The sequence below is a fragment of the Lingula anatina genome, chromosome 3 (assembly GCF_051362555.1).
Source record: "Lingula anatina isolate TDL-2025a chromosome 3, LinAna3.0, whole genome shotgun sequence".
In the NCBI taxonomy this organism is placed as follows: domain Eukaryota; kingdom Metazoa; phylum Brachiopoda; class Lingulata; order Lingulida; family Lingulidae; genus Lingula; species Lingula anatina.
Genome location: NC_141769.1, coordinates 21,501,789 through 21,514,180, shown reverse-complemented (window position 1 = coordinate 21,514,180; position 12,392 = coordinate 21,501,789). Strand labels below are relative to the sequence as shown.

General features: G+C 36.3%; 1 protein-coding gene and 1 long non-coding RNA gene across 5 annotated transcripts; one reads left to right on the top strand and one right to left on the bottom strand.

Annotated features, from left to right (window-relative positions):
- Positions 1-1,076: 1,076 nt before the first annotated feature.
- On the top strand, positions 1,077-12,026 carry LOC147763070 (uncharacterized). 3 transcript variants are annotated; one of them, XR_015333667.1, is made up of 3 exons: positions 1,077-1,366; positions 10,713-10,996; positions 11,466-12,026. It is a non-coding gene; the product is annotated as an uncharacterized LOC147763070 (long non-coding RNA). The 3 variants fall into 3 exon arrangements; XR_015333665.1 differs by having other exon boundaries at positions 1,079-1,366; positions 10,713-10,965; XR_015333666.1 differs by lacking the exon at positions 1,077-1,366 and adding an exon at positions 2,282-2,656 and having other exon boundaries at positions 10,713-10,965.
- Positions 5,395-7,127, bottom strand: LOC106162883 (uncharacterized). 2 transcript variants are annotated; one of them, XM_087010048.1, is made up of 3 exons: positions 7,008-7,127; positions 6,279-6,484; positions 5,395-6,006 (listed from the first exon to the last, which is right to left on the bottom strand). In XM_087010048.1, exons 2-3 carry the CDS (start codon positions 6,461-6,463, stop codon positions 5,829-5,831), a joined length of 363 nt encoding a protein of 120 aa, XP_086866174.1. In that variant the 5' UTR covers positions 6,464-6,484; positions 7,008-7,127; the 3' UTR covers positions 5,395-5,828. The 2 variants fall into 2 exon arrangements, with proteins under 2 accessions (XP_086866174.1, XP_013395769.1); XM_013540315.2 differs by having other exon boundaries at positions 6,689-7,050.
- Positions 12,027-12,392: the final 366 nt, after the last annotated feature.

Genomic DNA, 12,392 nt, shown 5'->3' with positions numbered 1-12,392 from the left:
ACATATCTGTGAATATCCGTAAAAATCTATCAGTCGCCCTGGTAGAGGGTAGTCATTCACAAGTAAACTCCGAAAAGCCGTATATAGTTCCATTCCTATTGTTCAACCTCTCTCGCTCTCTCTCGCTTCATTTATTTTAATACATTTTAATCTCCATGTACGTAAGAATGATTTAGAATTTACTAGATGGGGAATCGGAAATTGATACAGGGTTGATATAAAAATTTGTTCCATTTTCTATTGAACTGGGTCTTTTAATGGTAGCCAGTACCGCGTCTTCTCATGAACGCGTGCAATTTTTGTAGAGAGCTATACTCCATACGCTGTCTACTCTAGAGACTAGTCCCGCCTTGGTTTGTTAATTTTATTCATACAAGGCAGTCTATCTTCCATTTTGAAGACCAATATTTGGTTTACATGACATAATCACAACATCAATGGCTTATTTCAAAATATATTGCGGGAAGGTCTCCTCCTCACACACCTACGGCTGCCCACGGCAATGGGAGCGCGGGCTATAAAAATAATGGTATTCTAAAAGCCCACTGCTCACTTTTTTCACGTCAACACAGGAAGGGACAGGCTGGTTCTTCTCTTTCTTCTTCTTCTTTTTTCTTTGTAGGAGCGCAAACTGGTCGAAAGTTAATACTTTTTGAGACCTTTCCTGCCGTCCGTGAGCACAATTAGTATCAGTTTGTAGTCTAGGCAGCCCTTCATAGTTAACACCCACTTTGAACGGTCTATACCTTCAGCAGGGAAAACTGTGACGTTTCTTGTTTAAGGGTGGCGTTTAGCCCCGATCTACCCTACAACGCATGAATTTTGTGCCGTCACAATGAGGCCGAGACCGCAGCACAGGCAAAACACTGCAGCCTAAGCAGTGGCTGGTTTAGGGGGGGGGGGGGTAGGGGTGTCAGGGGCAGGACCCCCTGACACCCCTACCCCCCCCCCCCCCTTCAGTTCCTGAAAAATAAACCACACCAATACTCCCCTCTTGATATTAGAATTTTGACTATCTTATCATAGTTCTAGACCGTAACAAACGGCATCGTTCGCCCTCTAAAATACCAAATTTTTCGGTACCCTTTCAGCGGGCCCCGAACCCCACGTCAAAGGGGATGGAGGAGGGGGCGAGGGTCGGCTTCGCATCTGAGGCCTGTCATCCGTAAAGTAAACTGTTACCATTCGTGCATGACAACTGGTTATTCACTGGTACATGGAAGTATTGGCTAGTGCGACCGCCCATCACACAATCCCAGCAGTCGAGTTAAAACTGGCGGCGAATGAGCATGTGTTCGAACCAGACTTTTTTTCCTCCCATTCCTAATCTGGCAACGTTGATCAACTTTGTTCAGGTTTAGATAAGGTGAGCTGAAAACTTGGTTTTTTAATTTCTATTTCAGACATTATTTGAAGGTGGGGTTCCACGTATGCGAACCCCCCCCCCCACCCCGTTAAACGCCTATTTCTTTTATAGGGCCTGGAAGTCCTAAACTACAATTTAATGAAACTACTACCATAAATGATAGAGTTAACTGAAATTACAGACAGCTTGCTTGTGTACATAAGGGTTATCAAGGTTACAGTAAAGGGAGGGGCGGGATACGACACATAGTGAACCAATATCTATGGTTCCTCGCTGCACATTATGTTGTTGGTGTGCGTCGTCTTTACAAACGGAAAGAGAAAATGTGAACATTCACCTACACGTAGGTGCAGTGCAGTGTACAGTACTTCGGGGCTGGGAGTTCAGTCGCCTTGGAGAAATAATAAAACTGGTCTAGCTGAGCCCCACATTACACATGCATATTATGTTCAGGTGAGGGAAATCTGCTTGAAATCCATCATACAGTTTTCAGTCTAAAAAAGCTGCTGCTACGTCATCAGCTCGAGTAAGCAAAGCATCCGCGGCGGACCCCCCCCCCCCCCCCCCCCCTTCAAATAATCCTGGATCCTGGATCTATATATCGGGCAATACCGGTAGACCTACCATCCCAGAAAATTTAAATAAAAAGGGAGTGTAAAAAATAACTTCTTTTCCTTTTAAATAATGAACACTGGGATTCTTTTAAATAATGACCAATTCAAATCCTTTTCAACCAAAATATTATCAATTTGTATTTGAACTAAAAATCAAAAGATCTAGGCAGAAACAGCTTGAACGTAGCGCTGAACTGGGATGCGCTTGATGTGCCCCGATTCTCCTCCGATATAGTGTGTTAGTTGTGACAGATATGTTGATTGCGTTTTCACTGCGGGTCTTTTTTTTCATCAACAGACTTGTTCTTTCTACCCTAGGTTCTAGATTCCGGTATTGTCAGCTCGATCTTGATTTCATATATAACCCATATCAACAATACAATACCAATACTAAAAGCGACTCCATCACAAGGTATATATTTAACAAGCTAGCTTTTACGTTGCTCTGACACTCAGGGTAGTTCTTTCGGATCGGAATACTATTTTCAAGCATTTCGCACGTTATGGAATATATCTATATTAACAACGTAACAAAATGTCATCTTTTCCCATTCAATCGCCACCTCGCCTTACATATGCAAAGTTTCAGTGAAGATTTTTTGGGATTGGAAAGCGCGGAATACATGTAATTTTGCAAGTTAACACAATCGAAGAGGAGTGCAATTTAGTTTATTGGGTAAGTATTAAGACTATTTTCTGGTTTGTGATAACGAACAAATGTTATCTACATTCGTGTCTTTCATTCTGTTTCTACAAAATCATAGATCTATTCTTGGACCTATCTCTATTTAGGTCCAAGATCTATTCAACACAAAACGGTGTTCATTCATCTAAGTTTTCCTGAAATCAAAGTCGTCGGGGAGACATTCATATGGGCTTGTTGTATACATGTCGACTCTCCCGGATAATCTGGGAGTCTCCCGGATACAGAACGAATCTACCCGTCACCCGTAGGCCTACATGTAACCAAATCTCCCGGATAAGAGCGACTTTGAAAATTTGCACCACTGTCAGCTAACGCCCTGTCGATTTATCTTCAGAATAGTTGGGTTATCTTTTGAAAATTTCATAATTCTCTTCTAATTGTTTGAGATAGGGGTCACCACCGCCCACTGAGCACCTGAGCACAACGGTACCCCCCCCCCCCCCCCCCCCCCTTATTGAGCAAAATTTTAGAATCTCCAGATTTTAGATGTTACTGGACACCTGGCGGGATCAGGTATACAATATATATATATGTGAGTGGAAAAGTAGGAGATCACATGCCTAGAAAACTTAAATCATATCGTTTTTTTAAAATGTGTTTCCATAGTAATATGATGGTCCAGGGGAAGGCCTCCGACCATATGCTGGGGATCTGATATGTCTCCACTCAACAAACTCACGACTTCAGTTATAATACGGGTTTATTTCTGTTAGCATAAGTGTACATAGGAGCCTTAGCCTTACAATATAGATGACAACCTTCCTGCTCCAGTGCTAACCCTGTACTGACTTCTTCACAACATTGCTAATTTTTAAATCCCGTGGGAGGGGGGATGACAGACTGAGGACATTCCTGGTTACTATTGGTCAGGTAACCTGTCACTCAGCAGCATCAACTTAATTTAATAGATAATTCGACAATTTACATAATACAGAGACACAGGCAGGATGTATAACATAGAACATAGACGAAGGCGGCTATATAGTAATTTTCCGTCTCCATTAAACAAAGGTGAGGTAGATATACAAAGATTTACATAATCTCAATTAAACACAGGTATGGTAGGACATAGTAATTATTTTCTAAAACTGGTTTCATCCACAACAATAAAGAAAGTTTCACTGGGCTATTTAGATAACTCCTGGTTTCCTTATATCAGATAAGTCACAAGATATGCTGTCCATTGTCAAGGACAGCATACCTTCAGGTTAATTAAAGATATATACAGGAAGGAAGATTCAGCTGTAATCAAATGGCCCACTGGCTGCAGTGCTTCTTTTTTTTTTTTTTAATATAAATGTCAAATAATCAGGAAATAAATCGTGCTAAATAACTGTGATAGTAACAAAACTTAGATGGATACCCATCTGTTGCAGCATGATTGTCAAATATGGCCTTATGGGCTATTTTAAATTTTTTGAATGAAATTTTAGAAATTTTATTAAAATTTCTAGAAAGTGAAACTTATAACACTGTTTTATCTCTCCACAAGGTTGTTCATAACTGCAAAAAAAAAAAAAAAAAAAAAAAAAAAAAAAAAAAAAAAAAAAAGCTTATTAAACAAAGTAAAAGTGAAAAGCTGAAAATATAGCCAAAATGTCATGAGCGTAACACTGTTTAGCTGCAATTGATTCAAACTTTTTAAAGGTCACATTATTTAAAAACTGTTCATGGTATTTGTTCAAATTATTGACTGTAGTTGAAGAAGTTCTCTACTAGATCTAACCCTCCTCCTCCCCCCCCCCCCATTAATTTTCCTGGGGTAAGGAGCAATTTTCTCCTACTCAGTAACTGCTGCTTGACCCATTCTACACTAGGATTCTATGTTTATTCCGTTTTTAGTTTAAAATGACTGGCCAGTGAAATAGATCATCTACGGTCACACACATTGCCTAGTTTTCACACAAGAAAATTGGTTGTTCAGTATTGCAGCCCTGTGCCATGTATAATGATATACCTTGCAAGCTGGCATTGGCTATGTGAAAAGGCTAAGAAATTAATGACACTATAGGTATGCGCCAGATAGGTGACTTTTGATCTAATTTTTTATTCAATATAACTGTTATATGATGATTCTAAAAAGAATGACAGAGACATTGTCGTGTTATTACAAATAGTAATGCAATAGTGAAAATGTCTAGTCTATTCAAAAATTTACTTGGACCTCAGTGAATCCAGTAGATTTTAGGAAACTGGTGGTCCAATTGGCCAGAAAGCTGAAAAGTTTATGGCAAAGATTGCACTAATAAAGGAACCTTTTTTCAAATTTAATGATCAATATGAAATTTACCAAAATATAGCTGAAATAATTTTTTTGCTATTGTGTTACACGTATCAGATTTTTGTAAATTTATACTTTTTAAACCATCAGTTAAATTTATGTTTTTGTGTCATCACAAGTGCCTTTGGGTGGCAGAGGGTTAATGCTGCCCTTCCATTGTGGTCCTCATGTCAAATATATACATATGTGAGGAGTGTAACTATGCTAAATGCAGGGATATTTTATCCCACTGGAAATGAAGCAGTGGGATTTTTGCCTATGAGTGGGATTTTTTTGGTAATCATGTTTTAATACCTTTGATGGTCATCAATATTGTAATACTAGAGGTAAATTACATATTTATGACAATAAACATTGATTTGGTGCTTTATTCTTTTTTTTTATTCAATCTGATTTTTTTTCTCTTTAATAACAATAAAACCCCCAGTGATGTTTCAGACCACATCCATATCAGGAGGGCCTGTTTTATTGACAGAAACAACAGTTTAATTCTTATGCACTGTCTCTTAAAAGCAAAGTCAGTTTACTTATGATTGTGGAAAATAACCCTCTGCTTTTTTTGCCTCCATTTTTTGAGACAACTAACAAAATCAAAGTAATCCCTTCCTTCTATTTTATTCTCATGAGTGCATCAATATTCTCTGGATTGAGTCTATTTCTTAGTGCAGTTGTAATTTTTCGCAATCCACTGTGTGCACTGGATGTGCCAGTGCCAAAGAGGCTAACATTATGAGATTTGGAAATTGATCCTTATGATCAGTAGCTATCAATTCCCAGAGTTTTGCAGTTGAATGCTTTGGGTAACACTGAGTGAGAAGATCATTTTTTATAATTCTCCATTCTTTCTTCACCTCTTGAGCATCAATAAGGGTTTGACACAGATTCCTTTGAATTCATTGTGTGCATTTTCTCCCCAAAGTGAGATGTTAGCATTTCCATGGCTTCATCCCCCCAACACTGCAGCTCATCCTGACTGAGTAGAGAAATGGGCTTCATCCCCAAAACACAGAAAGAGGACATCAGCTCCTGGTCAGGGAATCTGGGAATAATACAATACAGAACTAAATTCTAAGATACACACAAAGTAAAAACTTCTTTTTAATAAAAAGAAAAATTAAATTATTGATTTAAAAATAATTATAAATAATAATATTTGGCTATAATTGAAAAAGTCATTAAATTTGTTATAAATCAAAGCAAGTACTTAAAAGGAATGAATAATTGAAGAAAACTCAAAATCTTTAATGGCACAACTTGTAATGTATTGGGGAAATCAATATCATATGGGTTTAAAATCAAAATATTAATTACCTTTTTTCAGAATTATCAAGCATAGCTTGGATGGAATCCCTTTTAGTAACCTCAGTCTTGTACTTAGAGTGTGCAACCACATGGTTCACTTTGAAAGTAGCTCCAGTAAGGTGCTCCTCTAATTGTTTGCTAAAGGTTGGTTGGTCTAGATGCACAGATCCATCTTTCATGACCTTCAAGTCCATTTTGCAGCTATCCACAACTGGCTGGAAGTCATGTTTAATTTACATAAATTAATAACAGAAAACTATTTTTGTCAACCTTAAACTGAAAGCTATACTTCTTGTTTGTTTCAGTATGTTATAGCAAAAACTTAAAACTTTTGAAAAGTACCGTAAGTTAAATCATTAGAAATAAATTTAATAAGTGACATAGTTATCATAAATAAACTAAAAGAGCCTGACTTTTACCTTTACAGTTCCTATGTCAATGACTTTCATTTGGAAAAATAAACTCAGCTGATGATCAATTGTTTGTACCAATTTTCAGAAACTACACAGACCTAAGCTGTCATATTATAGTGAGGGATTACAATCAGCAACTCCTTTCATCTTTGGGAGTTTGGGGTTAATCGGTGCATTTTCATGGGAGAAGCAATCATTATATACGGAAACTGAAAACTCTCTCTAATTCTGGAACCGTAAAAGCTAGAGACCTTTTGTTTTTTGCATTTTTATGTACAGACACAGATGTGTCTGTACAATATGTACAGACACATATTGCCATCACCTGCGTCTGTTGTCGCCGTCGCCGATGCCGATGCCGATGCCGTCACTGGCGCCGTGCACTTTCCTTGTAAACACGATAAGTGGAGGGCAGTTTTACTTTTTGGCTTTATATTTACAGAGCTGATGAATATTCATAAAATGCAGGTCAAGTTTGAAAATCAGCATGATCTGGCCATTATTATGTACAGACACAGATGTGTCTGTACATATTGCTGTCACCTGCGTCTGTCGTCGCCGTCGCCGTCGTCGCTGTCGCCGTCGGCGCCGTGCACTTTCCTTGTTATAGAAGTTATGCTGTTTTTTCACTTTTCAGCATATATGCAACACTGTAAACACATTTCAACAAAAACCGATAGGCCTGTTGTCATGAAACTCGCAGGAAAAATTGATCTTACTAAAACGCAGGTCAAGTTCGAAAATCTGCATGATCGGGCCACTATTTTAGTAGTTATGCTGTTTTTTCATTTTTCAGCATATATGCAACACTGTAAACACATTTCAAGGAAAACAGATAGGCCTGTTGTCGTAAAACTCTCATCAGTAATTGATCTTACTAAAACGCAGGTCAAGTTCGAAAATCGGCATGCAGCCTGAGTTGGAAAAGCAGTCTAATTGGCTTCTTTTTCTGGAAGTTATACATTTTCAAAGTGTGAACTTGAACTCTCATTTGCCTGAAGCCTTATGCTTGTTACACATTTTACTTACATTGGTATTACCTGTTGAGCATAATTAAAATTTGATGTTGAATTTGCAGTTTAACATAATGTACTTTTGCATCAGAATTGACAGTAGCCTATTTTGTGCATAGTTATTTCCTGCTTTTTGTCTGTACATTTGACAGCTTTGCTGCCTTGTTTGTAGAACTTGTCAAATGTAATACTGGAGGTGGTGTCCTTTTTTTTTTTTGTTTTCGACGTGGTTTTTTCATTGCACTATATAAAACAAGGCAGCAAAGCTGTCAAATGTACAGACAAAAAGCAGGAAATAACTATGCACAAAATAGGCTACTGTCAATTCTGATGCAAAAGTACATTATGTTAAACTGCAAATTCAACATCAAATTTTAATTATGCTCAACAGGTAATACCAATGTAAGTAAAACGTGTAACAAGCATAAGGCTTCAGGCCCATGGGAGTTCAAGTTCACACTTTGAAAATGTATAACTTCCAGAAAAAGAAGCCAATTAGACTACTTTTCCAACCCAGGCTGCATTTTAGTCCTGCATTTCTTTTTTGAACATTTGGCAATCATTAGCAACATGGTTTTCCCATAATGGTCATCATGGCAGCAGCACCCATAATTGTTTTCTTCTATTCTGATGCAATATTACATATTGGTTAACAGCATAATGACCGTCAATTTTTAATAATAAAATATACGTATCATGGATTTTCAGAAAATGTGATTAGCATGGGTCTTCAAGCATGTAGAACTTCAAAGTCACACCTTGAAAATGCCAATATGTGAAATATGCTGAAAAGTGAAAAAAAAGGCATAACTTCTACAATAATGGCCCGATGATGCTGATTTTCGAACTTGACCTGCGTTTTATGAATATTCATCAGCTCTGTAAATATAAAGCCCAAAAGTAAAACTGCCTTCCACTTATCGTGTTTACAATGAAAGTGCAAGGCGCTGGTGACGGCGGTGACGGCGAAGACAGACCCAGGTGATGGCAATATGTACAGACACATTTTTGACACATCTGTACATATTTACTGTACTGTTTGAGAACAGTAAGTGACATGGTTTTTCTTAAATGGTCATCATGGGAGCAGTGTCCAAAGTAGGTTTTTTCAAATTTTGATGCAATATTACATAATGTTTAACAGCATAATGACCATCAATTTTTAATAATAAAATATTAGTATCATGGATATTCAGAAAATGTGACTAGCAAAGGTCTTCAGGCCCATGGAACTTCAAAGTCACAACTTGAAAATGCCAAAATGTAAACAAGACAGCACTGTTCTGAAATGTTTTTTTTTTTCCATTTTTAACAATTTTTAACATAAAACAAAATTAACAGCTTACTGCCATTTTTATATGATCAACTAAGAAAATTGATGAGATGGGAAAAATATCAATAGAGCAGTGTTAAATGTCCAATTTCTTCCATTCTGAGATTCTGAACATAGTGAATGATTGAATCTGACAAACTGCAATGATATGAGTTTATTTCCACTTTTGAAACTTTATTACACAATACACGATAACAAGTTTACCATCATTTTTACGAAATCAACTAACAATGTTATAAAGATGCAGGAAATGTCAAACAAAAAGTTTTACGTATCTTATTAGTTTAATAATGAGACTGTTAACATGCCTAAGAATTGAATCTGAGGAAATGTAAAAAATATGCTGAAAAGTGAAAAAACAGCATAACTTCTACAATAATGACCCGATCATGCTGATTTTCGAACTTGACCTGCCTTTTATGAATATTCACCAGCTTTGTAAATATAAAGCCAAAAAGTAAAACTGCCCTCCACTTATCGTGTTTACAAGGAAAGTGCACGGCATCGGCATCGCCATCGCCATCGGCATTGGCATCGGCGACGACAGACGCAGGTGATGGCAATATGTACAGACACATCTGTGTCTGTACATAAAAATACAATGTTGCAATATTCAGTGGTGAAAATTAAATGTGAATTATTCCAAAATTAGCAGAGATATGCCCATAGTTACTATTGAACTAAGGAAGTCATATACTGGTAATCTAACTGTGACCTTAAAATTGACCTTTGACCTACTTTTCATTATGAACTGCACTTTGCAAGTTTTCCAATCTTCATGTCTCCAAAACTGTCAAAGATACACCCATAATTAATACCTTTTGCGTTACACATGACTGGCCTTATTTTTCGAGTGTGGTACATTATTGGAGCGCAATATTCTGCGTGAAACGTGATTCAGGAACTTCTTTGTTCCGCGTTATTAATTGGTAGGAATTCATCAACGTGATTCGTAAAAATGTTTAATTAGCATTAGAGGAATTTGTTCTAGAAAGTCCCAAACTTTGTATCATGATTGTAGGGCAATCATTCACTGGAGATAAATTCAACAAAATCTTCAAACAAGGCAGGTAGAAAAGGGGAAATGTGAGTAGTTTGCTACTTTCCTGTTCTATTCATATATCATCGCCTTTGTCTCTGTTACGGGAATCCTGACCAATAAGAATGGCTGAATATCTCTAAACAGACGATTCATGTCATTCCACATACGAAATTAATTATTCTGGGAATGTTATGAATTCTTTGCATTCCTGCAAGTATAGCAATTTTCTATCTTGATGAATGGCGATAGCTTTTAATTCCTCGTGATTGGTGATTGACCTGTTTTAATTCTTCGTGATTAGTGATTAAGGGGGAGTATTTCTTACCCTCATTCAACTTGAATAAGATGTCATATACTGCCAATCTAACTGTGATCCTGAAATTGACCTTTGACCTAATTTTCACAATGAACTGAGCTTTGCAAATTTTCTATTCCTTATATCTCGAAAACTGGCGATATTTTCACTTTTTTTCAAACTTACTGTTCTCTTTCCAGATGAGCCTTTCCATTAGACACAATCCACTTTTAAATCCAACTTTATCAAAATTATTAATGTTTAGCTATTTTAGTCTGATAAATTTATCACTTTTTAAATTTTAATTTCCATTTTTTTTTTTAATACATTATACATTTCTCTTCCAGGTGACCTTTTCCATACAGTGTGGGGGCTTTTTTGGTGAACTTATTCTTCCTGTCTGGTCATGGCTAATTCCTATAGAAAAAACAGACAGCAAAAGACAACAGCAAGAGCAATGCTATGTCTCATCCATGTGTACAATAGATGGTAGGCAAGCTTACGGACATTGTCAAATGGTGTGCTAAACCCCAATTCCAAACACAAATTGTAAGGAGGAATCTGCATCTACTATTGGTAGTAAGGAGATGTCTTGAATGGGTATATATTCTTTTCCAGAGGAAAATTATGGGTAATTTGTCACCTCTTACACAAACAAACTCAAATCATAATATTTGATGTTTAATGTGAGTCTAATTAGATGTTGTGAAATTGAAAAAAAAAAATTTTTAGATAATTCTCACTCTTCGCATACAATATGTCAAACAACTACAATTCTATCACACACTGTCAACTGTTAAGCTTATCACAGATTTTTGTTATTGTTAAGCATCATCTCTCCAAATTTCACAAATATTGAACAAGTTTTGTGAAAATTATTAATGTTTAACTATTTTAAGGCACCGCATTTGGCAGTCTTCTCAATGGCATTTTCAGTATTTCTCAAATTTATATGTTCTGAAAATATCCTTTTTATTAGACATAGTCAACTGCTTAGGTTAAGTTTATCAAAATTATTGTTCAACTATTTTAGTGTGGGAAATTTGTCAATTTTTAGAATTTAATTTTCACTTTTATCAAACATATTGTCCTTTTTCCAGGTGACCTTTTCAATACAGCGTGATGGCTTTTTTGGTGAACTGATTCTTCCTGTCTGGTCAGGGCTAATTCCTATAGAAAAAACGGACAGCAAAAGACAACAGCAAGAGCAATGCTATGTCTCATCCATGTGTACAATAGATGGTATATGGCAAGCTTTAGGACATTGTCAAATGGTGTGCTAAACCTCAATTCCAGAAACCGATTGTAAGGAGGAATCTGCATCTGGTATTGGTAGTAAGGAGATGTCTTAAATGGGTATATATTCTTTTCCAGAGGAAAATTATGGATAATTTGTCACCTCTTACACAAACAAACTCAAGTCATAATATTTGATGTTTAATGTGAGTCTAATTAGATGTTGTGAAATTGAAAAAAAAATATTGTAGATAATTCTCACTCTTTGCAAACAAAATGTCAAACAACTACAATTCTATCACAAACTGTCAACTGTTAAACTTATCACAGATTTTTGTTATTGTTAAGCATCATCTCTCCAAATTTCACAAATATTGAACAAGTTTTGTGAAAATTATTAATGTTTAACTATTTTAAGGCACCGCCTTTTGCAGTCTTCTCAGTGTCATTTTCAATTTTCTCAAATTTATTGTCCAAAAAATTCTTTTTAATGAGACACAGTCAACTGATGAGCTTATCACAGATTTGTATTGTTGTTATGCATCATCTGTCCAAATTTCACAAATATTAGACAAGATTTGTGAAAATTATTGACGTTTAACTATTTTAAGCCATGGAATTTTGTAGTCTTTGCAATGTCATTTTCAGTTTTCTCACATTTATTAGCTCTGAAAAATGTTTTTCATGAGACACAGTCAACTAATGAGCTTATCACAGATTTTTACTATTGTATGCATCATCTGTCCAAATTTCACAAATATTGGACAAGATTTGTGAAAATTATTAACATT

Coding starts and splice junctions, on each gene's coding strand:
- LOC106162883 (XM_013540315.2), bottom strand. CDS start 6,718: ATGAAAGTCATTGACATAGGAACTGTAAAG. Junction 6,485..6,688: donor TTGACATAGGAACTGTAAAG/GTAAAAGTCAGG, acceptor CATGACTTCCAG/CCAGTTGTGGATAGCTGCAA. Junction 6,007..6,278: donor CTTGATAATTCTGAAAAAAG/GTAATTAATATT, acceptor TATTATTCCCAG/ATTCCCTGACCAGGAGCTGA.